Here is a 26,583-nt window from a genome sequence, read left to right on the forward strand (position 1 = left end):
TAAGCTGCTGCATCAGTCTTTTGGAGAATGAGACAAATGAGCGCAGCTTGAGGAGAATCAGCTCCTGCTACTCGCCTAACATTGTCACGTACCGTTACCAAAGGCTTCACGGCATTAACGAGAATAGTGTTCCTGTTAAAACTTATTTATGAAAGGAAGTAAAACAGAACTAAATCAAGCTTAGGAATTCTCATAAACAAACAGAATAATATTTAAAAATAAATTAAAATGGAAATTTGGACGAAAGCCCGTTTCCTCTAGTTTTTATTTAATTCTAATATTATAGCTACATTTTAGCAAGAAAGGGGAAAACAGAATTAATTTTAGCTACAAATACATTTCTCTAAAACATTATGAAATTCTTACCATGGTAAGTAGCTTATTCGATGTACAGTTATGTTCATAAAAACAGAAGGCCTTGGAAGACTAGAGATAGGAACTTCATATTCACATGACATGTTCATTGGTATGTTCAGCAGAAACGATTAGAATTTCAGTCACCTAGGTTCAGCGTGTGTCCTGTTGCCTAGTAGGTACTGGATCCTCCATGGGCACTGAGAACATTTTCCACGCGTGATGGCATCGACGCGTATAATGTGCAAAAGTCGTACTGGGGTTTAGCCATCCATGCTGCATTCACCTTTTTCCACAGTTCCTCTTTGGTGGTTGGCAGTGGGTCACAGCGCCGCTCCCGTCGTTTCACCTTATTCCACATCTTTGATTGGAGACAAGTATGTGATAGGGCAGACCAGGGCAACAGTCTGACATCCTGTGACAACAAGAAGGCACGTGTTCTTGCAGCAACATGTGGTCGCGCAATGTCCTGCTGAAATATGGCGTTTGGGGTGTCGTGCAGAAAGGGCATGGCTACGGGTCGCAGGATGTCATACACGTAGGTCATACTGGTCACAGTGCCCTGCGATTTGTGGTTGTACTCAATAGCACCCCACACCATAAGGCCTTGAGTTGGCGCTGTATGTCTGCGGCGAACCGAAATGCGGCCATCATTTTAAAACAAACAGAACCTGGATTCGTCCGAAAACACTATCTGCTGCCATTTCTGTTCGCAGTGACATCGTTCCATACACCATAGTAGTCTAGCATGTAAATGAACATTAGTCAAAGGTAGGGGGAAAAGTGGACGAGGCGCCGTTAACCCAGACCGTAATAAACAGTGACGGACTGTCACTCCTGATAGTGTACGATGTGTTACATTGTCCCACAGTTGCGCCAGAGCCGAGGAGGACGCAGACCTGTACTGCAATGCCATTCGTATCAGGTGTCGACCTTCTCGGGGGGTTGCTCTTGATGGTGCGACCAGACCCATCTCGTCGTGTTCTACGGCCTTCTATGAACCATTCTGTACACACCCTTTGCACTGCCGACACACTTCGTTCCACACGAGCAGCAATTTCCCGGATGGATGCATTACGTTCTCTCTGCGCCCTCTTCCGAACCTACACATTTGACGGTACGATTATCGCATACGTCTGCGGGGCATCCTGCACATCTGCTCAAGACACACTGTTCCATTACCTTCGGTTTATAGTGACAACGAGAGCCGCAGGCAATTTTTTAACATTCGGCGGTGGTGCGCCGAGATATCAATGTAGACCTTGAATCTGAGGGATGATTCAAATGCTAACTATTTCTTCAGAACATACTAATACACATGTGCTGTGAATATGAACTTCCTATCTCTAGTTTTTCAAGGTGTTCTGGTTTTTATGATCATGAGTGTCGTTATTTTTCTGTATATTCGATGTTCTTCTTGCTTATCAACTAGTTTCCCTATTTCTAGAAGCAGGTTTTCGGGTATAAGTGAGGTAAGGCCTACCATGAAATTCGCATGCGATCTGTTAACGTAAATTGTGAATTCATTTAATTTTTTAATAATATTTATTTGGTAGTTCACCTTCCGTGCACCCAACATTTATTGTACATTTTGTAGGGTCATAGTGTCTATGTGTAGCCGTACTTACTGATTAAACAGGAGTCTGAATAATTAGTAATGTCTGACTCATTTCATTTCATGCATTGTCATAAACATATTTATTCACATTCAGGATACATTGGTTTTGGTTAATTAAAAATATTCATAAGAATTAAGATGTTTTGCCAGGATCTCTTCCGTATTTTCGTCTCAGGATGCACGTTAATTCCTCGAGCATTCAACTTCTGGTCTGATCACAAGGCTGAAGCTCTGAAACACATCAGAAATTATATAATTTATTTATTTGTCATAAGTCTGTTCAGAGTTCTCCTCCACATTCAACTGACACTATGCATGAGCTGAATAAATGAATGGCTGCATGAATGAATGAATGAATGATTACCTGACTGAATTGTATACAGTATATGCTTGCATGAATGAATAAACACTTCACTCCCAATCACAGGTATCCTCCAACTGGAAAGAGAGCCTTCTACAAATCAGCTTAAGCGTGTTCAAGCTAGACTGTTCCATTTTTACAATAGGGCTAAGGACCTATTGTCTCTAAAACTGAAGGATGATCACACTAAGAGAGCTAGTAATATAATGGAACACCTTTCTAACATGTCTAATCGGGTTAGTCAATTGTTGTTCGGGACGGCTAGTGCTAAAGATGATCATGTTCAAACTGTCACCTTAACAACAGAAGAGGACTCTACTAGGCCTGCTGGGAGTAGGAAATCGGCAGTTACACAAGAAAGGTCTGCCCCATCGGAACAAGTATCTGTGCATCTAAAACAAGTTTCACCTTTCTTTATTAGCAATGCAGCTTTTGAACCCCCTCCAACTCCAATGCCGTCCCCTATTATTTAGCCTGGTTTTAGCAGGTTCATCCCGCTAGCCATGTTGCTTAAGGGAATATCCTAATTTTTGGTAAATTCTACTAATGAGGTGATTTCTTTTTGAGGAATCCTTGTTGAATTTCAAGATCACGCTTTGGTGTTCGCTCTGTCTCATTCTCAAATTCTACAAATTATTTACCCATACTCCGTGGGCTTCCTTTCAGATAAAATTGTGAAGGCAGTAGCCGATAGATCTTCTATAGAAGACTTCCATGCTCTTCTCTTGGTTAACTTCATTCCAGCTAGATCAATGCCATCTCTAATACAGAAGTACTATCTCCGACTCTAAAGGTTGGCCGAGAATTTGGCCAATTTCATCCAAGACGTAAGATTTTATATGCGGGTATTCGTTCTTGATTTTTCCGAAGATCAAATCGTACAAACCATTGTTGAAAGAATTTGTCCATCATACAGATCGTACTTATGTTTTGCTCCTCGACCTCATACCTTCTCCGAACTTGAGGCAAGAGCAGAGTCAGCTCTGTCTTATTCCAATCATACACCACAGCGAATTTATCTACAGTTAGTCGACTGTCGCATACGCAGAAATCTGCCTTACACTTTATTCTGAAATACGAATTACAAGTAAGCATAACAATGAAGTAAAATATGTGATAATATTGTATCACGCAGTGAGAAGGGAAACTTATGGAACGCAGTCGAATTTTCTGAACTTCCAGAATTGTGATCATTGCCATGTAATACACCAACATTGTTTAGCATACGATAAATCGCGTTCAATTAACATTCAATTAAGTTTTTAAAAAGTGTATTAATTGATAACTGTCCAACGCTAATCTAATCTCACATAGGAATTTATTGTCTCCCCTTGAAGGAGTTGAACACATGAGGTTTCATGTAGGTGAGGTTAATACTCCCTTTCAATGTGTCTCAATTACCGTCTCTTTTTTAGAAGTGTTAAAATGGTCGAGGTACATTCACCAAAAAATAAACATGTAGATGTTCATTTTGTGTTCAGAACACAAGAGATTGTATGCTGTCTGTTCAGATCTTTCCGTTCACTACAAAATACATGTATATTTGAAATGTATGAAGAAGGTAAGATAACAACAGTCAATGTATGTTCTGAACGCAAATGTAGGTTGTATGCACTGAAAGTTTTGAGGCGTGCAACCTTCTTGCTCTTGGTAGAGGGATACATGCTGTCCGTTCCCCACCACGCACAATGCATTTCCGGTCCTCTCCCCTTCGCACACACAGCTGAGACAGGTTTGACCTGCACAGTTTTGCGACGGGAACGCCAGCGTCTCAACCGTCCGAGCCATTCAGCCTGACAAGGTAAGGTAGGTGGTGGTATACAGTGTCTAATCACTAGATTGTGCGTGCTAGAAAAGCCTTGATTAAATTCCAAGCCTCTCAACAGTCTGTCGGATGGGGACGTAAAGCCTAGTGCAGACTTCTCAATGCTATACGACAAGAGAACGGTTTTACACTCTCCCTTCCAAATATCATGTATCATGTCATTCATTTTAACTTCCCTAACGTCAGGAAGGGCATCCGATTATAGAATAATCCATCTTAACAGATTCATCACACCGCAAACCCAACACCGTACAGAAACGGATATCTTCCCTGGCGCCAGGAAGAGCATCCGGTTATAAAAACTGGTCTTGAACTTGTTATCTTCCCCGGTGAGGTTGACGTCAGGAAGGACATCCGGTCATAAAAAATACATTAGATCCACCTCCTCCTTACCACACCCTCCACCTCATTCATTCACTGTGCCCCCTCTTCTTCTTTATCTAGCAAAAGGTTAAAATGAAAAAGGTAATTGTAAAATGCTGAACTCAAGGCTCTCGTCTTATCAGAAGGTAAAAGGACAAAAGGACTCCTCCACACCGCGCCCTCCAGTTTGATGAGATAACAATAACGTAAGTATAACAGTCGTGAAAATGTTTAAAATCAAATCAAAATGGTAACTGCTTTTTTCGTAAGTTTAATGAATATTTCTTGTACTCATCGCCTAATTCTGTTTGCTAAACGGGGTGATAAGTGACATGTAAATAAGGATAACTTGTAATGATAATTATTTAATTAAGATTCCGTTTAATCAAACCAAAGTAAACATCTATATCATTTTTAAATCAAATGTGTGATAAAACCCAAGTTTCTAAAATGAAAAAAAACAGGATATATTATTGTTATGAAGATATGCAAAAGATGATGCAGGTAATAGATTGCTCTAGAGTCTAACAGCTGCCCTGGGTTCAATTCCCAACAACATACCATCAGATAGCGCATCAACTGTAATGTTAATTACTAAAATTATTGCGGTGTAGCGGTTAATGTGATTAGCTGCAACGACCGGAGGCCCGGGTTCAATTCCCAACAACATACCATCAGATAGCATATCAAATGTAATGTTAATTACTAAAATTATTGCAAGTAGTTGTTAATGTGATTAGCTGCCACGACCGGAGCTCCAGGTTCAATTCCCGATAACATACTATCAGATAGCACATCGATTTTAATGTTAATTACTATATTATGATTCCGTTTAATCATAATATTTTTTTCACCGCTGATCAGCCCGAAGGCCTGCAGATTACGAGATGTCATGTGGGTGCATGCACGATGACTTCATAATTATGTCTCCCGCGTGACAGTGCTGTTATCCGCAGTGGGGCGCGGTTGCGTGAACTGATCGTCATTTTGCTTTCAACATGACTATCGCAATTCGACATAACTTCACAAGTCTCCCGCATGATTGCGCTGTTATCCGCAGGGGCGCACGGTTGCGCAAACTGATCGTCATTTTGCTTTCAACATGACAATCGTAATTCGATAGTCATTTCGACAGATATTTACTTCCCAAGTCTCCCGCATGACAGCGATGTTATCCGCAGGACGGGTGCGTGCGCACCTCCCTTTCTACACTACGCGGTTCCCCAATCCACGTCATTCCCCCAGCCGCAAAACGATGCAATGAAAGGCGATGCACAATGCGAGAAAACTTTGTCACTCACTCGCAAGAGAGAGGTGGCCGTGCCTGGATTCTTAGCCCGGCAATATTTTTGGTAGAGGACCACCAAGGCGATGGATCTCTAGGGGGAGAGAGAGAGAGAGCGAGAGAGCAATCTCTCATCACCGATCCACCCCCCTATTTTTGGTAGGGATGGAGGAGAGGACACTCTCCACCCACCCAAAATAAAACCTAGGTTCCCTAACCCAACCCAATGAGGTTAGGTTAGTGTACGTGGTTACAAGTTAAGTTAGATATCATTATAACGTCATGACCTTACTACGTGAGGTTAGGCCTACGCACGTACGTAAGGTTTGACATCATAATTATGTACCTACGTACGTACGTAAGGGTCATTGCCGTGACGTCATTGACTAGAGGTCAATGACCTTGCCAGGGGCCAATGACCTCGAGAGAAAATTCTGACTCAGCGCTGACTCAGCACCCATTGTTTTAGAACCGGCCTTGCCCTACTACTGATGTCATATTATAATTATAATTTTCAGCCAGTTTTAAATGCTTTTAGGTAACGTCAATTGTGGTACAACATATTAGGGTCTATTTTACTTATTATTCCACAAAGGAGTTGTGTTACGAAAATATTGCAGACTTTGGGCTGGGAAGATTTGGAAGTAAGGAGACGAGATACTCGACTACGTGGTATGTTTCGAGCTGACAGTGGTGAACTGGCGTGGAGAGATATTAGTAGTAGAATAAATTTGAGTGGAGCGGTCAAAAGTAGGAGAGATCATTTTATGAAGGTAAATTTGGAATTCAAGGGGACAGATTGGGGCAAATATTCATTTATAGGAAGTGGAGTAAGGGATTGGTATAAATTATCAAGGAAAATGTTCGATAAATTTCCAAGTTCATTGAAAATATTTAAGAAAAAAGCTAGATGAACAATTGATAGAGCATCTGCCACCTGGGCGACAGGCCTACATGCATCATTGATTGATTGATTGATTGATTGATTGATTGATTGATTGATTGATTGATTGATTGATTGATTGATTGATTGATTGATTGATTATAGTTGTTATTCAAACAATATGCTACCTCTTATTCACTAATTGTGCATATCTTGTGACCTACGATCATTACACTCGAAATTATAAGTGAAATATTGAATTGTCCATCTGTGTTTGTTATCCAGGACTAAAAAATGAATTCGTACTCACCTTATCAAGGACAAATTGACGCCCAAAATTGGCCAATATGCAGGGATCATCCGTCTTGAGTTTTGACGCTGAAATGCATAAAGTCAGAGAGCATATTAAGATCATACTGGACACGGCGTTGAATTCATTTAATATTTTCATAAATTGAAGAGTAAAATTGAATCCTACAGGCCATAGGGAAGAGAGAAATGCTTTCATGAAAACACTCAAAGAGTTTTTGTATTTCTGTGACATACTTCCGAAGATATTTCTCTTAATTCAAGATAATGTTTTCGTGATTGTCATTTTAAGAGGAGAAGATGATTATCACCTTTCTTCAAACTAATCTTACAAGGGAAGGGTCACACCTTCCATGCCAAAACCTAACTTGAATGGTGACATAATCAATATCCTAGGAGAAGAACAGATGCACAGATTTGTCCTCCTGTTTCTACTACAAGCCCACGGACTAAACGTATGAATTACGGGTATAACATAACAACAGGAAAGTGAAATTCGTCGCCCTCGCTATGGGCAAGCCAGCAGCGGCTCGGCGAGCAGAAAACCGTGAGACACGGTTCAAACAGCTCGCCAGTGATTAAAGATGTACATCTGCGCCGTGTTACCGTCTGAAAACGTAGGATTCCAGCACTGAATTCAGGGCCCTGTCGTGGAATCAGTCAGCTAATTATTCATTGTTTCTCAATACAGTTAGGGAATTGGTAATTAATTAATTAATTCATTTATTCATACACTCATGTAGATAATCGTAGGCGTGGCCCTTGCATGTGGAATGGCGATCCGCCTGTGCAAAGGGCACTATTTTAGATAGGGAATCATAGCCAATTAATTCATTCATTCATTAATTCATACACTTATGTAAGGCTATAACCGAAGTAGGACGGGATAGGACGGGCCTATCCCAATCGAATATGTAGAGTGATCTAAATGCAACAGAGAAAGAAGAATAGGGAGGGGGCACATGAGGTGCGGGATTTCCGCTTACGTGTGCCTCGCAGAAATTAGGGAATGGTGAGAAATTAGTGTTTGACAGCTATTAGATCAGGTGGGGTCTTCTGTTTGGGCCTCAAGGGAAAGGGCCGGACGTGTTATCCTTGGGAAGGTGGCTCCTTTTTCTCACCAGGGATGGATAACACGACCGGGCAGTAGTCATGCATAATCCCATCCATGCATTCATCCTGCCAACCGAATGCTCTCTCCTCAGTTGGTGGCTATCCGTAACTGGGAGGGAAGTGTTCATTCATTTATTCATGCATGCATGACAATATTATTCGGTCATGGAATCATTAAAAAAAAAACCTCATTCATGCATTTATGTACACCTATGTATAGTGTCTGTGAAAATGGAGGAGAACTCTGTACAGACTTATGATAAATAAATAAATTATTCATTGCATGTGACCTTCTTGTAGGACACGGATGAAGTCACCAAAGGTTCAAGGTACGTTTCGAGCCCCACTGTCGGCAGCCCTGAAGATGGTTTTCCGTGGTTTCCCATTTTCACGCCAGGCAAATGCCGCCGCTTCCTTCCCATTTCTGGGCCTTTCCTATCCCATCGTCGCCATAAGACGTATCTGTGTCGGTGCGACGTAAAGCAAATAGCAAAAAAAAAAAAAAAAAAAAGGTACGTTTCGGCACTAAAAGTGTGACAATTCCCCAGCCAGGAGAGAAACAAGAGTCGTGATTCGTCGCTGAAGGTATCATTGAATGAGAAATGCCTTTCTTCTTTTCCTACCGATTTGTCACCCACCTGTGGGTTCGTGGGTGCGAACTTTGTCTCATATGTGTTTTGTCCCTGTTTTACAACAGGATGCCCTTCCTGACGCAACCTTATGGAGGGCTGTAGTCTCTACTGCGTTTTCCTGTGGTGGTTTGTACCGTGGTGTGTTGTCGAGCATGAAGAGGGATGTGTTGGGACAAATACAAACACCTAGTCCCCGAGCCACAAGAAATAATCATATGCGTTTAAAATCACCGACCCGGTCGGGAATTGAACCCAAGACCCTCGCAACCGAATGCTTCAATACTCATCATTCAGTCAGTGAGTCTGGCGAATAAGAAAGGCATTTATGGTGTGAAAACAGGTCCAGGTCTAAGTAATGCGCTATTTCCTTAACAACTAAAGGGGCTTACATTTTATGGTTTTCGGAGACACCGATTCTTCCTGACCCTATGTGAAGAAAAAGCAGAGGTCTTGCTTTCGTTCGAATAATCGTCTGGCAAAATTGAAATATTTTTTTAAACATTTTTTTTTGTTTGGGGTTCAATGATCCATGCGTACCGCAATCAGTGGGTATTGCGCAGATTCGAACCACTGCAATATCCTTCCCTGTTTCCCAAATACTGTACCTCAGTCAACTAAGCTATTGGATACTCTCTCGAAGCCGATCGCATAACATACTATACACTTAGCGATGAGACATATTAACGTATAGTATTTATAGTAGAAATAGCTACTCCTCTACCTTCTAGAAACGATTTCCTACAATATTTGTTGTTTACGTGTTATGCGTTGATCCGAAATCGGATCTCAGTGATGTCTACAAGCCAGATACTATGTATACTTCCGTTCCACGGCCAGTACTGTACATGTTTACCCTGATTGGTAGAACTCCGATGGGGCGGATGTTTCGATTTTAGCTAGCGACGAAATTTTATGAGGTTTAGTGTACGTGTACTGTAAAACAATGAATACAGAGTTCAAAACCTACCTTCAGCTAAAAATTCGTTGATAGTTTTCGGACCCTGGGCGAGGAACTTTTCATCATCTTTATGAACGTAGTTGTAAAGTTTCAAAATGTCGTACTCAGAAGCAAATGTGGTTCCATCCATAAGTCCCGCTTTGCTAAAAACGCAGTACTGCAAACACTGTAAAACAACATTTCATTAAGACTGTCTCAAGGCCCAGAACATAAAACATGATAGTCGTCTGTATATTAGTCACATAATACGAGACTAATTTCGCCCCCCCCCCCCCAGTACCTCTTTTATAAACACAAAAAGTAATCATGACAATGCTAATGAAGTTTCATTAGAGGTTTATTAATGTTATTTATATGACAATTCAGTCGTAATTAATTACTGGAAACTGTCTACCTCATGCATGAAGAAATACACTGACTGACAGAGCAAATGCAACACCAAGGAGGAGTGGTTCGAAAGGGATGAAAGTTGGGGAAAAAACAGAGACGGCACTGACAAATAATTGATGTTTATTTCAAACCGATATTCAGGTTACACAATGCGCACGGCATCGACTCAGTAGGATGTAGGACCACCGCGAGCGGCGATGCACGCAGAAACACGTCGAGGTACAGAGTCAATAAGAGTGCGGATGGTGTCCTGAGGGATGGTTCTCCATTCTCTGTCAACCATTTGCCACAGTTGGTCGTCCGTACGAGACTGGGGCACAGTTTGCAAACGGCGTCCAATGAGATCCCACACGTGTTCGATTGGTGAGAGATCCGGAGAGTACGCTGGCAACGGAAGCATATGTACACCTCGTAGAGCCTGTTGGGAGATGCGAGCAGTGTGTGGGCGGGCATTATCCTGCTGAAACAGAGCATTGGGCAGCCCCTGAAGGTACGGGAGTGCCACCGGCCGCAGCACATGCTGCACGTAGCGGTGGGCATTTAACGTGCCTTGAATACGCACTAGAGGTGACGTGGAATCATATGCAATAGCGCCCCAAACCATGATGCCGCGTTGTCTAGCGGTAGGGCGTTCCACAGTTACGGCCGGATTTGACCTTTCTCCACGCCGACGCCACACTCGTCTGCGGTGACTATCACTGACAGAACAGAAGCGTGACTCATCGGAGAACACGACGTTCCGCCATTCCCTCATCCAAGTCGCTCTAGCCCGGCACCATGCCAGGCGTGCACGTCTATGCTGTGGAGTCAATGGTAGTCTTCTGAGCGGACGCCGGGAGTGCAGGCCTCCTTCAACCAATCGACGGGAAATTGTTCTGGTCGATATTGGAACAGCCAGGGTGTCTTGCACATGCTGAAGAATGGCGGTTGACGTGGCGTGCGGGGCTGCCACCGCTTGGTGGCGGATGCGCCGATCCTCGCGTGCTGACGTCACTCGGGCTGCGCCTGGACCCCTCGCACGTGCCACATGTCCCTGCGCCAACCATCTTCGCCACAGGCGCTGCACCGTGGACACATCCCTATGGGTATCGGCTGCGATTTGACGAAGCGACCAACCTGCCCTTCTCAGCCCGATCACCATACCCCTCGTAAAGTCGTCTGTCTGCTGGAAATGCCTCCGTTGACGGCGGCCTGGCATTCTTAGCTATACACGTGTCCTGTGGCACACGACAACACGTTCTACAATGACTGTCGGCTGAGAAATCACGGTACGAAGTGGGCCATTCGCCAACGCCGTGTCCCATTTATCGTTCGCTACGTGCGCAGCACAGCGGCGCATTTCACATCATGAGCATACCTCAGTGACGTCAGTCTACCCTGCAATTGGCATAAAGTTCTGACCACTCCTTCTTGGTGTTGCATTTGCTCTGTCAGTCAGTGTATTATCGGTTCAATTTAATGGAATGGGGTCGATTTCACGGTAGGAAGTCGAAAAACGAAGAACCAATACATCCAATTCCCGGCAAAAAACAGCTTTGTAACCACCCTATCTCACTTATTACTGCGTTTATACTAATAATAATAATAATAATAATAATAATAATAATAGAATAATAATTAATAATAATAATTTTACGATCCGCGAACTACATTTTCAGTTTACGGAGACACCAAAGTGCTGGTAATTTGTCCCACAGTAGTTCCTTTAAGTGCCGGTAAATCTATCGACACGGGAATGGCATATATGAACATCTTTAGATGCCACGGCCTGATTGTGATCGGAGGTCTAACCCGCCAACTAGGGCTCAGGAGGCAACGTTTCTTCCGTCTGAGCCCCTCAACCTGACAAGCCATAGTAAATAGAAACCTTTACTTTCCATACCTCCAGTTGTGTTGAGAAAGTGCTTGGGCACGACTTTATTTACAGTAGTCTATTTGTCGTCAATTTAGATCACATTAAAGGACTTACGCCGCAGCAGAAGTGAATTCTGAACTGAGCTGGAAGGGGGTTCAATTTCTTTCCTTTTAAGTATACTTATTTGAACTCTACACATCCCGTTACATATTACAAACTTATTATAATATTTAATGGACAAACCTAATATCAATGATGGACCAGTCCAAAGAAATGAATACATTGCTAGTCACGGTGCAATGCATAGGTTGCTAGTACCCTAACGGGTGCAGTAAATGGCAACAGCTAGAAACTATAGGACTGCGTTGCATTTGTTGCTCGATTGTTGTTGACCGTCATACTGCAGTGTCTTGTTGGAGGAGATTATTAGTCTCTGTACCTTATATTTTTCTTCATGACCTTCGACGTCCAATTCCATATTACATCAGAATTTACATATGAATTTCTCCGGGGAACCAACGTATCTGCAAAATTACATAGAGGAAATCTGTCATCCACTAGTTGCTCGCTCTCCTCAGTTTTTCCCTAAAAGCACGATACGATTTACATAGCTATATCCTGAAACTATCCATTCTATGGGTAACCATTGGTTGCATGTATTTTGCTATATTATGTCCTGTTCCTGGTGGGGTATTTTAGTTGAATGATTGTTTCGAAAATCCTTCTTTGAGCAGGAAGTTGCAGAGCTTCTTTACTTGGTCAAAGTAGCCATCTAAAATTTGTTTACGCGAAAAATGTTCAACAATAGCTACATTTTTCCTGCAACACATTTGGTGGCTTCTCGAATATTTGAACCTTCTCCCAGTTTACTAAACTCTTAATGAAAGGATTCTCCTCTCACATGTATTGCCTTCATAATGCGTTTGAAGAAGGGTAAACTACATTTCAGTTCAACTGCATACAGCCCCAACCTGTCAAGATGTTCCTTAAAATTTAATTGTTGCCTTCTCACTCTGAGTCGAAAGCCTTTCCTATGAGCTGACAGACATCATGCAAAGCAGCTAGTATTTGTGTTTTGTACCATATTTTATATAAGGCGTGTTTACAAGGTAAATGTTCAACGCTATTTCGCCTTCGTGAGATATTTTCTGTAAACTGTAAGCGAAACGATTCAATTTTGTTCCATTTTGTCGCATAGGCTATGTTCTTCCAGAATGTGAAACCTAAGGTTTTTACTCTGCACGCATTTAGTAAAAGTATTGCTCGCCCTCACGGAGAAGCTCATCTATGGAGTTAAGAATGTCCGGTTTAGTACCTATGCACTGGTGTATAAATTGTTGGTTAGCAGATTCGGGTCAAGTAGCAGTGAGTTTGCTTTCACTCTCAGCAGTCTTCAAGGTGTTTTCTGTACTTTCTCATTTTCACAACAGGCAAGCTTACTTCAGCCGACGGTCACCTCTTTCCCAATCCCAGCACGGTTCTTTCCAGTAGTCACCATAAGACCTAGCTGAATTGGTCTGATATTGTACAAATATTGAAAAGTGTCTTTCGCTGAGTATGAGTGGATCTCTCTGAATATGAAGGTCTACCATGGTACCTCGGGATATGAAATTCGCGGCTAATTGTGAGGAAAATGAACATGGAGAATTTTCTGTGAACACGAGGGTTGTAGACCACGAACGTTCAGTGTTCCATTGATGAATCTGACTTGTACTGCTCGTCTGTTAGGTCGGATCATTCTTCCACCGCCCCAATTCGTTCTAGACACTGTAGGGCTTACCGGAGAGCCTTGAATATTATAGCCTATCGTCCGGTACCAGTCTTGAGCGTCGAGTATGAATAATGTTATAATGTTATCCTCTGATCGCGCATTTCACTAGTGTGTGAATTAAATTGAGAACTTGAGGCTAGTCAGAGTGCGACCTGACGCTAACGAGGTAGGGAGCGAAAATCACTCGCGATTGTTGAGTTGCAATTTATGTGGACGCGATCGCCGTGTAGATTACAAAATGTGGTAATCGTCAATTATACTGTACGGTCCAGCATATTCATGTTGAATCGTAGAGTTCAAAAATGAGTTTCTGATTGCTGTCGGTAAACGTTTACAATCTGCAGCTGTGCGAGAAGTATAGGAGCCTGGAAACAATGTCCCTTATCACAGCAGGCAGTCTTCAAGAGTGACGGTGAAATCTTTATATCCAGCTACAGTTCGCAACAATATAACGCAATGCATGAAGACAGGAGTAGAGAATTGTTTGTGTATTCTACACATTAGTAGCTAAACCGTCGATGACGTGAAATGAACTTTGTTAAGAATATCGTTATCCTCAATCCATTTTTGCAAAGCCTTGACCTGCCAAAAATATAAAATCATTTACTGAAGTTAATGTGTGCTTCCAGGCGCGATGATCCTCTACGCTTCGGTTGACATCTATGGTAGGTTCTATCACGGTATCTTCCCAACGGGTCAACCAGGAGAAGACAATACGCCGGTACGTGCGGGAAAAAGACATCACGAAGAAATTGTGCCCTGATACGTTTCGCGATCAGGCCGGGATTTCAAGAGCACTTGATAAAGGTTTTGAGACTACAAAGTACGCTGGTTTGTTCGACAAGTGGCCTATGTTAACCATAGCAAACACAGCTCCCGTTGACATATTTACAGTGTCTAAACGGGCTGAAATTATGATATGTTGTTAGGCAAGTCGCTTGTAACTGGAACATCAAGTGGTCGTAATTGACAATGGCATATACACTTTGTGTATTTGTAATCTACACGTTAATTCCTTCACATGAACAAGAGATTACTTAATTAACGTGTTACGTCCAACTAACCACTCATAGAGTTTCCGGAGTCACCGAAGTGCAGGAATTTTCTCCCCAAGGAGTTCTTTCACGTGCCGGTAAATCTACCGATATAAGGCCGACGTATTCATATACAACCGGACTGAGCAAGGATCGAACCTGCCAAATTGAAGACAAAAGGCCAGCGCCCTACGGTATGAGCTACTCAGCTTGGCACAACTTATTCGCAATCAGAATCGCAACTTGCACGAACAACCTCCTACACGCCGGAGATTAGTCCTTCGTCCTCTTACGTTTGAGAACTTTAGCCTCGTAGTTTTCTAATGTAGTAATTAGTAGATTACTGTTTTCCCTCATTATATAATTTGGCAGTCAGACGATGGGATTGGAAATGGCTAGAAATGCGAAGGAAGCGGCCGTGGCCTTAATTACGGTACAGCACCAGGATTCGCCTGGTGTGAAAATGGAAAAACCACGGAAGAGCCCGGGAAACCATCTTCAGGGCTGCCGACAGGGGGTTTCGAACCCACTATCTCCGAATACAAACGGATAGTTGCGCGACCCAAACCGCGCAGCACCGGGCGAGTTGGCCGTGCGGTTAGGAGCGCGCAGGTGTGAGCTTGCATGCGGGAGATAGTGGGTTCGAATCCCACTGTCGGCAGCCCTGAAGATGGTTTTCCGTGGTTTCCCATTTTCAGACCAGGCAAATGCTAGGGTTGTACCCTAATTAAGGCCACGGCCGCTTCCTTCCAACTCCTAGCCCTTTCCTATCCCATCGTCACCGAAAGACCTGTCTGTGTCAGTGCGACGTAAAGCCAATTGTAAAAAAAATCGAATATTATCTGTTGCTTCGGAATTTAATTCAAATCAGACACCGAACCCTCATTTAAATTTAGAGGAATTTTGAATGTATTGTGCAATTCTCAACTACTGGGTAGCAAAACATCGACTATTCCTGTCCATGTTACTGATATAGCATGAAGCCCTAAATTAAAGCATTTTTCTACGATATGTCCTAAATATTTTTCTAGTTCCCCGGGATGATCGATCAAAAATGCATCTTGACACTTGTGTTGATTTGTTGAAGCACACCAATGATTTCATTAATAATTGAAAGTTGTTCTCAGTTTATTATGAGTAGCATGTCAGCTAAATCAAAATTGAAAATTAGCACTTTAGTATGGCTCGGAGGATCGCCTCCCTTCACTAACTACCTGAGTGGGAGAGGTTAACAGATTTAGTGTTAAAATTACGACTCAGAGAAAAAGCCTTTTAGGTTTCTTCATCATCATTTATGGCAAGCAAATGTGGGGAGAGCTACAAAGAGACAGTAACATTGCGAAGAATAGCTTCTTGTCGACTAAGAGACTCTGCAACTTCAACACAATACAGACCGGAGCAGCTGATCAGAGACACGTCCGACTGCGCATGCATGCTTGCCCACTTGCAACTCCTCTCTCACGTCCTATTCCCCAGCGCTACCACTATCCAGGTGGCCTTGATGTACTGGCAAGCACTTAGGAGAATAAGAACGATACATTATTATTTAATAATTTAAAAATATAGGCAAGAATGTTTACGCTTTTAAAGACACGTTGCTTACGTCATAATACTTTACGATGTCAATCGATTCAGCCGTTTTCACAAAATCGATATAAAAAAAATCAGCCTAGGATTTTAGTATATATTGGTAATAATAATAGTAATAATAATAATAATAATAATAATAATAATAATAATAATAATAATAATAATAATAAGTAACAAACCTGGTATTGGAGATCTTGTACCATACCTAGGTAACAATTAAGTGCAAGCGTCCTCCGATTGCGGACACGCAAATGAAGTGTACAGGAAAGGTCTGATTTATGGTGCAAGGCTGTTTTCACTGTGTAGTATTAGGGTTAATAGGTTGTAGAATCTTTGTGCGGGCGATGGTTGAAGGTCTTTACTTGTGCAGGCGATATATGTCCCCTCGGTTAAGAGTGACACTCGGAACCATCCGATGACTTCTTCGATGTAACTCCCCCACTCGAGCCTGCCGTGCCACGTCCCCAATAGTGCCGCATGACACTTATTAACATACATTTGATTGCCCACTGTTGGAACCAAGGTTCAAGTGTGGGGAGGCTGTTCTAGAGGTATCATGGATGCCTCCAACAGGGTCGCGTTTCGGTCGGTAACAACAAAGTACAAGAGGAGTTCAACATTCAGGGGCTCGGCGTGTCCAATTGAAACACCGTACAGACACATTCTGTACTGCTGTATAGCACAAGGAATACTCAATCAGGTAACAAGTGGTAGAAAGTACAACTCTTCTCTACTTACATTCTGGGTCTGGGTAGTCAGCACCTGCAGCGTGGCCACCTTCTCCACATCCGCTAAAACAGACAAAAGCTTGACATTTATATCGAGTAGAACTTACAGGGTTTTATCGCTCGAGGCTACATATCGTACAATCTGAGACAGATATTTTGGCGGTGATGAGATAGGAAATGGCTAGGACCGGGAAGGAAGTGTCTGTGGTCTCAAATAAAGTACAGCCTCAACATTTGCATCATGTGAAAATGGGAAACTAGAGAAAACTATCTTCAGAGCTGCTGAGAGTATGATGCGAACCCAACGTTTTCCGAATGCAAATGCAAGCTAACAGCTACTCGGTTAGACCAACGCGCCCCACTCGCTTCGTACTATTTAGTACATATGCTCCATACATACTGGTATATACTTAGAATGTTGAGAAATGAATTTGGCAGATATTTATACGATATTAACTTTACATAAACAGTAAATCATAAAAAAGAAGACAGAAGGGCAATGGATCAAGGAAATCCAAGAGGACCTTAAAACAGTTAGACTCGAAATTATAGATGCAGAAAACAGGAATAAAATTACCACCCTTTTTAAAAATCACAAATTTTCAACTGTAATGACGCACAGAAAATTTGCAGAAATATAAGACGAATTAAGAACACTGTGATCAGAACGGATGAAGAAGTACTGGATAGATAATAAGAATCAAACAGTACAACCTTCAAATAAAAAGTGTACATGGTAATTTCAAGTGGTCCAATGTGGCCAATAAAGTTAATATAATGAACAATCAAAATTATTAAGGGAAGATTTTCGTTAATCCTCTGTATGTGGTGAATTGTCCACGCCAATCGACTTCCTTACTATATGGCAAGTGGACAGGATTGCTGTTTTCTGTAATTCTCCGTATGTTAGAGGGTGGAGATTAAGTGCCTCCATGCTTCTGCACAGTTCCTAATCACTGACCGAATATTATTATTATTATTATTATTATTATTATTATTATTATTATTATTATTATTATTATTATTATTATTATGTCCGACTCGTTGGCTGGATGGTCAGCGTACTGGCCTTTGTTTCAGAGGGTCCCGGGTTCAATTCCCGGCCGGGTCGGGGATTTTAACCTTCATTGGTTAATTCCAATGGCCCGGGGGCTGGGTGTTTGTGCTGTCCCCAACACCCCTGCAACTTACACACCACACATAACACTATCCTTCACCACAATAACACGCAGTTACCTACACATGGCAGATGCCGCCCACCCTCATCGGAGGGTCTGCCTTACAAGGGCTGCACTCGGCTAGAAATAGCCACGCATAATTATTATTATTATTATTATTATTATCATTATTATTATTATTATTATTATTATTATTATTATTATTATTATTATTATTATTATTATTATTATTATTATTATTATTATTATTATATTTTACATAAATATGAGGGCTGGTTTGAGGTTCACTCAGCCTACACGAGAACATTTGATGAGCTATCTGCGAGATAGTGGCCACGGTCTAGAAATCTAAGAATAACGAACGAGAGGATTCGTGGTACTTACCACGCCTTACCTCATTATTTGCATGACGCCGGACTGGGCAGCGGTCGCTTGGTAGGCCCAGGGCCGTTAGATTTGTTTTTTGTATAAATACATTGCAAGGCCGTTAAAATACGGCAAATAATTTTTAAAAATGATCTAGTTACAGTGTTGTTGCCAATATCATACGAAAATGCCTTTAAACATTAACAATAATGTTACTGGTTTTAAGTTCCACAATCTTTTAACAGATTTCGGAGACACCAGGTGCCGGAATTTTTCCCCGAATGTGATCCTGTAGGAGCCAGTAAATTCACCGGCAGGAAGCTGACGTATTTCAGCACCCATCAAGTATCACCGGACTGTCCCAGGACCGAACCCGCCAAGTTAGGTTCAGGCCAGCTCTCTATCGTCTGAGCTACTCAGACCGACCTATGTTAACAAAGCAGATGCTCAATGAACAGGGTGATTTATACAAGCTGAGTGGTTTTCAAAACGACCCAATTCCCGTCTGATAGCTGACAGGAAGGTGTGATTGCTTTCTGAAATTGAAGAAATTCTGGAAGATTCTCTTACCAACATTTGCCAACATTACGCAAGTAATTCGTTGTTAGGCGTCAATTGATCCTTCAGTTTTGCTAGTTGCTGTCTACCTTGTTGATTTGCCGTGCATTCATTAAAGATGCACTGAACATTCCTCAGCGCGTGTTTAGAGTAAAAAGTGTTGCATTACGAAGTCTATCGCAATTACAGTACATAAAACGCGTTCAGGTGAGAGTATAGTGTGTACGATCCTTCTAAGAGAGATATTATACTGGCTATAGTTAGAAAATTGGAAACAACTGGGTCTTCGTTGAGCGAGTCTGACAAACATCACACATCTGGTTTAGCAGAAGTGGCGGAAGTTGTCTTCTTCTCGGATACCATTATCACGCACCGGCACAAGGACATTTCTCTGTAATTTGTCGAGCAGCTACAGAGCAATGAACGCAGGTTATTTATGTCAACACTGTGCGACTTGCCACACATCGACTGATTCTCATGCTATTGCTTCTTTAAGGACAAATTAATCTATACTCATTTCTGGCCACCACGATCACCAGACTAAACGACACCAAATTATTTCTCGTGATGTTGTTTCTAGGATAAAATGTATCGAAATCGACCACGAAAAATAGAAGTTTTGAAGACCAACATCATGATTGAAATCAATGGAATAGGCAAGAAAATGCTAGAGCGAGCTGACAGAAGGGTGGATCGACGGGTGTGTCAGCATGAAGATGGAGGTCATTTCAAAAACCTTCTGTGATGGTAAGTAAATCTCCCACAGATGTTTCATATTTGGGTAGTATTTGCATCTTCCTATCTGCTACCAGACATAAATGGCGTCGTTTTCAATTCTGCACGTTTTCTATGAATCGACCTATATGAAAAAGCAAGTAATAATTATATGAATTTTGATTGATACTTTCACTGTCTGGAATATTAGATATGATGACATTTTTTGCCTGTTACATTTGAAGCGTTTCACAACATCTAAATGGTTTTCACGAAAATTACAGCCGAAACAATGTGTGTGTCATTACTTGTTTACACACCCAAAATTTCTGTATCTGCTATTAACATGTGCCATATGAACTGTATATCCAGGCTAGCCGTTCATTGAAAGCACCATGTGCCGCAACGATAGCAGAGTTATCTGCATCCTCAGACCGACACCTGATCGTGGTGATTTAATGTTAATATGTGGAGGTGATAAATATGTCGCCTTATTTTATTGACTTCGGCAAGAGTTGAGTATCGTCGCCACGTTTATTTTGGCAGCGTAGTTCCTGTGTCAGTATTTTAGTACTGTGTTGAAAAAGTGATTTCATTAGTACAACGTTGCGATACGCTGTGGAAAGTACTCATCTGTCAATGGGAGTTGGTTCAGTTAATTCATTCATGCCCTGGCGTCCGTTTTCCAGACAAGGATACATCAGTCTCTTAAAACGAATGAAACTACGCAACACATCTGAGGTCGATATTATTTTTGCTATTCCAATACCCACCAAGGTGAATACTTTTGACCCTCAGACCCTTCCAGACAGTGTGTCAATATATGGGGTACGTTGTGAAGTGTGGTGTATCCCCAGGGCGTATACCCTATAATAGTTTACGAATCGGACACAATAGTAAAAGCTGTCGATCTCAAGCTAGGTGCAACAACAGTGGTGTGTTGCATGCTCCAAGCTCCGGATCGCTGCTTCAGCCTACGTGCGTACACCAAGAAGGTAAACAAAACGCACTAAGTAAACAGTACCTTGAGTATTATAAACGACTATATATCAACGAGATTTCGGCCAACTATATCGTACCGTATAAGAAAGCTAAGGAAGTTTTTATGAAGAAACCACACTCTGATATGGTTAAACTATTACCCCTTCGAGATAATATTGTACAACAAGCAGTATAATGTATCCAGCAGAATGGGGCTTTTTATTTCACCAGTTTCAAGCTACAGTACAGTGTACTGTATAGTGAAGCTTGGGGATGTGCTTTTACAGACCGCGCAGCGACAGCCATTCAAGATATGATGGACGACCACCATTCCGTTATTCTCAACGACGACAGTCCTACCCTTATATCTCACCTTGGGTATCGACCTTCGGCAGTGGATATAACTCTCTGTTCTTCAGCAGTTTCTGTTAACTTTTGTCTCACTGTTTCAAAACGTATCATAATACTTCCCTGGCAGCAAGAACGAATGTTCTTCCCAAGTAAAAGAAGCCTAAGTGAGTCTCTAGGTTAAGTCCCCATCGCCATTTTCATTATCTTTGGAAGAAAAGGCCATCATCAGTACCATGAAGTACGGTACATGATTCGAAATACACTTTTTTCTCTACAGTAATAAAATAACAAATAATAGAACAATTTCACCTGCTGTGCAAAACTTAAGGACGAAAGCAACTTTCGCATGTTGTGTCAGTGTCAAGTAATATAGCTCGATGAAACGTGAACCAAACATAGGAAGAAATGATACAGTATTAAACAGTAGGCAACTGAAAGGAATATGCGATGAAACGAACAAATATGACACTTCTATTCAGAAACAGTAAATTACGCTGAGTCACTGCGACTCATGATGGTTCCCTAGACATCACAAAATAAAGGGCATGATTCTTAAAATAGTGTATGATCATCGGGGACGGCGATGCATGCTCAACAACGTGTCCCCATCCTGGTCAAAGATTCGTCAGAAGAACTTGTGGCAGGCCTGTCCATTCGCCGAATATCCACTCTCTCCAACAGCTGCTACACTTGCGCTGTTCGATGCGGTCGTGCATTGTCATGAATTAAAATGAAATCAGGGCCGAATTCACCCCAGGAAAGACGCACATTGGGAAGGAGTACACTGCACATAATAACGTTGACAGGTGAGTGTACCCCGTTCAAAGATTTGGAGGTCGGTACGCCCATGCAACATCATGTTTCCCCACATCATAACAATTGTACCACCAAAATGATAATGTTTGACAATGTTCCTGGGTGCATTACATGTTCCCACCTCTCGCCAGATGAGGGTTCGTCTGGAATCACTACTCAGATTGAATCTGCTCTCATCTGGGAAGAGCAAGCGGCCCAACTTCTATACAGACCTGATGTTCTTGGCACCATCGCATACGGTGTCGCCGATGTGTCAACGGAACACAACTTAATGGTCGTCAAGCAAACAGACCACCCTCATACAGTCACCATGCCACTGTGGAGTGCGACTGCGTGCTTCGCAGTCCTGTTAAATATGGTTGCAAGTCACTCACTGCTTGACGTGGGTCTCTTCGTACCTGTTGCACAATGTAGCGGTCATTAGCTGCTGTATTTGACCGTGGTCGACCCTCTCCTCTCTTTCCCGCAGCAGTGCCTGTGGTCCGGAGTGCTCCCCATGCAAGAGAAACAACACTGTGGACAATACCAAATCCTGAGCTACACTCGTCCCACTTCGTCCTCCTTCCAGTTTCCCCGATGATTCTTCTCCGTATGAAGTCATCCAAATATTGCCGCCGTGCCATGTTCTGATGAATAACACCACCACAGCGCACAGTAACAGCTCGCTGATCAATCACACTCTCTTGTCCCGTTCCTTCAAATGCCTCTCTTTGTGGGACCAGTCCATTTGGCGCCATAGTCGCGCTGACTTCACGCCAGGTTTCTATGCAAGTTTGCAGACCTCCGGCAACAAGTTACAGCCCATTCATGCATTTCCAACCTGTAGTTGATATGTTATGTTGCTTTATTTATCTCGTCCTTAAGTTTTACACAGCAGTGTATTTACCATTTTAAGTTATTGATATCTTGATTGTGGGCACCATTAAAACGAATAAGAACCTCAATCACAGTAGTATAGTAAACACTCGTCATCCGTTGAAGGTTATGAATTACCTTTTCGATGTCATACACTTATCAGCGTATAATATTCGTATTTTATTATAGACATTTCAGCTTTAGATACCAAATATTAACATAACTGTTTGCAACCTGTAGTCTAGGATATTTAATATAAATTAAAAGATTCCTGCAGTGCCCTATTTTAAACGCTTTGTACGTTCATGTGAAATGTTAGTAATCTATTTACATGTATGGTATGATCTTGCCACAGTAAATAACTTCATGGACTTCAGAATGTAGGCAGCCGCGCACTTATAATTCTCCCCATCACCCCTCAAAATAGCCTCCTTTGGCCACCGTACTAGTTTGTCAACATTAGCACAGCATTTCAGAGCATTGCTGAGTGATATTGGCAGAAACTTCCATTACGGATGCTCTTCTGGGAGTGATGACATCATCGGCGGAATGAAATCTTTACTTTCAATTCCGCTCCTCCTGGTCAAGCACAAAGCGAAGTGCAGGGGATTTGTCGTGTAGCAATAGCCAGTTCTTCCCACTAGTGATGGGATATTCGAGTCATTTTATTGAATCTATCCGATTCCGTTGACTTTACTTAATTGGTACAATGACCCGATGCACGGCACATTTTAGTCACCGTTCCTATTACATCGTGTGTACTGGTAGATAACAGCAACAATACTCAATGCTCACTTGTACTATCTGTCCTTCATTATATCAACTGCTTCCTTATGCATGTCATTCAGGCTCAGGTTGAGGTTTCGCCTGCAGCTACCTGTTCGCATAACGTTTTATTGTTGCAAGGCCTCCCCTTACGGTGACAAATCCATTAAACAGTGTACAGAATTAGAAGAAAGATATCCGTCCACGGGCAATCGGTGATCTCGTGATTATATGAATTATTGTGCAATGATGAGATATACGAACTGAGAGAGTGCAGAGCAGCTCTTACACATGTAAAATATATATTTCTGAGTCATCATGGTCTTGACTCATAGTCATAGTTGAGGCTATAGAGTTGAGTTGAATTAACTCTCGAATGTCAACTTAATTATAATACCAAGATTCATTAACCCAATAAATAGAAGAACCTATAATTAAACTGTGTATGTATGTTGGGTATTCAGTCCGAAGGCTGGTTTGATCCCCTGCAGCTTCGCCAACAGCTGTCATCAATAGCCTAGGCGTCACTGAAGAGGCGTACTAGGGAAATGAGGGGTGAGGTAGTTTCCCGTTGCTTTCCTCACCGAGCCAGCCGTTGCTATTACATATCAGTCTGCCAAGCCCACTGAAATGCATGCACCAACCGACCCTATGAGTGATATTTTCACACCATTCATAACAGGGACTGGCTGCATAAGGAATGGTATTACTAGCATCACTCATACCTCAGTCACTTTCATATTGTCAAAGCCAAGGATGAGACCAAGACAGGTCAATGAAAGTAACAAATTTGATATAGCCCATACCAAAAGACATAGTGCACTGTAACCACCACATCTTGCCGGCAAAGGCATATAATTAAACTATCTACTTCGAAATTATTATCTAAGTTAGTTTATAACAATGCAAATGAATGAAACTATTATTTAAACCTCCTTGTTAATGGAAATCCAATTGAGTGTACTATTTGCTGAGCTGAGAATTAGAGTCCGTAATAAAGCCAAAGCGTACGATTATTTCAGTTAGCTTTGACTTTTTATGTCACGTTTGCCGCGGAACATTGGCTCCTCGCCAATGTGCAGGGTTCCCATAATAACGGTGTGTGTGTGTTTTGTGGCTCACTATTCCCAGAGTGCGCCACTCGGCACTCGCGTACCGTCAGCCCATTAGTGCTGTGATTCGATTCACTCGGACCGTTGAATGAATCGATGCACTGCTTCGATTCATACACTCAGTAGCCAACACTACTTCCCACACTACGGCTTAGGACGCCTACGACGAATTCAAATTTGTAGACGGTCGTTCTTCTTTACAGTTGCTCCTGGTGAATGAACACCATCAGCTCAATTTCCTGTTGGTCAAACAGTTCAAGCATCAGCTTGCTTTTTGCCCTGTAATGTGAAATAGGCACGATTTTGATTTTATCACCTGAAACGCGTCGCTTAGCGGACATGCCTAATTGTGTTCAGACTGCGAAATTATTGCATCCTGCTGCTCGTGATTGTATCCACACTTCACAACAAGCACAGAGCGAAGTGCAGGGTCGCCGTCGTCGTCGTTGTCGTCATTGTGTAACGCTAGACAGTTCTTTCCACCACACCCAGTCGCGTAGACCATGAAAGGTCGCCTTCTTGCTGTCCTTTTTTACACTTGATCCTTTTTTCTGCTTGTGCTACATGAACGCAACAACCTCTTAATGGGACGAGCGAAATACTGTCACCGAACCATCCCAAGGTGCAACCTATCCGCTGTAGATCACCACAGCGACACTGTGTCTAATGACAGTACTACGTATACAATATGGAGTTGATCTAATAAATCGCACTGAGGACGCTCTTCAGTAGGATGAAACATGTATGTATTGTAATGTATTAAAACTAAAGAGTATTGAAAAGAGGGTCAACATCTAACTCAATGATCAAGTCATTTATTCATCGGCAAGATGAAGATTAAAATGTTGCTGTTAAAATTATTTTACAGTATTAACTATATAACTTACCATCACTTGCTCCTACGTACTTCCTACACTCCTTCAAAAGTGGCTGTTGGAAATGGGCGAAGACCTTCACAAATTCAGTTGCCTGTGAAATAATATCAACATCTGTAAATGTTCTCTTTCTTCGAAATATTACAGTACACGATTGGTTATTACATCTATTTTTCCTCAGCAGTGTTAAATGTACAAACTGCGGAAAGGAGGTAACTTTAATATTGATTACAAAACCTAGACAATTCCTGTATACTTAATTCTATAATCTATTATTTTGCCAGACAGTTGGCACAAAACTTTTTTATATTCTCTTTACGTCGCACCGACGTAATAAAGCCACATGCATACGATTATTTCAGTTCTCCATGACCTTCTATGACTCTTTTGCAGCGGAACATAGGCTCCTCGCCAATGTCCTGTGTTCCCATGATAACAGTGTGTGTGTTGTGGCTCACTGATCTCAGAGTGCGCCGCTCGACACTCGCGAACCGTGAGCTCGCTGCTGCTGTGATTCGATTCATTCGGACAGTTGAATGAAACGATGCACTGCTTCGAAGCATACACTCAGCAGCCAACACTACTTCCCACACCACGGCTTAGGACGCCTACAACGAATTTGTAGACGGTCGTTCTCCTTTACAGTTGCTCCTTGTAAATGAGCACGATCATCTCAATTTTCTATTAGTCAAGCGACGATGGGATAGGAAATGCCTAGGAATGGGAGGAAGCTGCCATGGCCTTTATTCAGGTACAGCCCCATCATTTGCCTGGTGTGAAATCGGTAAACCATGGAAAAACATATTCAGGGCTGCCGACAGGGGAATTCGAACACACTACCTTCCGAATGAAAACGAATAGCTACGTAACCCAAAGAGCGAAGCCACTTACTCGGTGCATTCCTTGTAACTCTTGCAACTTTATAATGTCACTCTCTTGACAT

At 42.1% G+C, this 26,583-nt stretch overlaps 1 protein-coding gene across 1 annotated transcript in view; it reads right to left on the reverse strand.

Moving 5' to 3' along the window:
• Positions 1-2,023: 2,023 nt before the first annotated feature.
• LOC136867314 (uncharacterized) overlaps positions 2,024-26,583 on the reverse strand; it is a 47,362-nt gene continuing 22,802 nt past the window's right edge. Inside the window, exons 4-8 of the mRNA XM_068226702.1 lie at positions 25,653-25,734; positions 17,080-17,132; positions 9,711-9,867; positions 7,000-7,067; positions 2,024-2,203 (exon numbers count right to left, since the gene is read on the reverse strand). Coding sequence (XP_068082803.1) covers positions 2,156-2,203; positions 7,000-7,067; positions 9,711-9,867; positions 17,080-17,132; positions 25,653-25,734 — 408 coding nt within the window. The 3' untranslated portion in view covers positions 2,024-2,155. The remainder of the gene's footprint in view (positions 2,204-6,999; positions 7,068-9,710; positions 9,868-17,079; positions 17,133-25,652; positions 25,735-26,583) is intronic.

This window comes from Anabrus simplex, chromosome 3, assembly GCF_040414725.1.
Source record: "Anabrus simplex isolate iqAnaSimp1 chromosome 3, ASM4041472v1, whole genome shotgun sequence".
NCBI classification, from domain to species: Eukaryota; Metazoa; Arthropoda; class Insecta; order Orthoptera; family Tettigoniidae; genus Anabrus; species Anabrus simplex.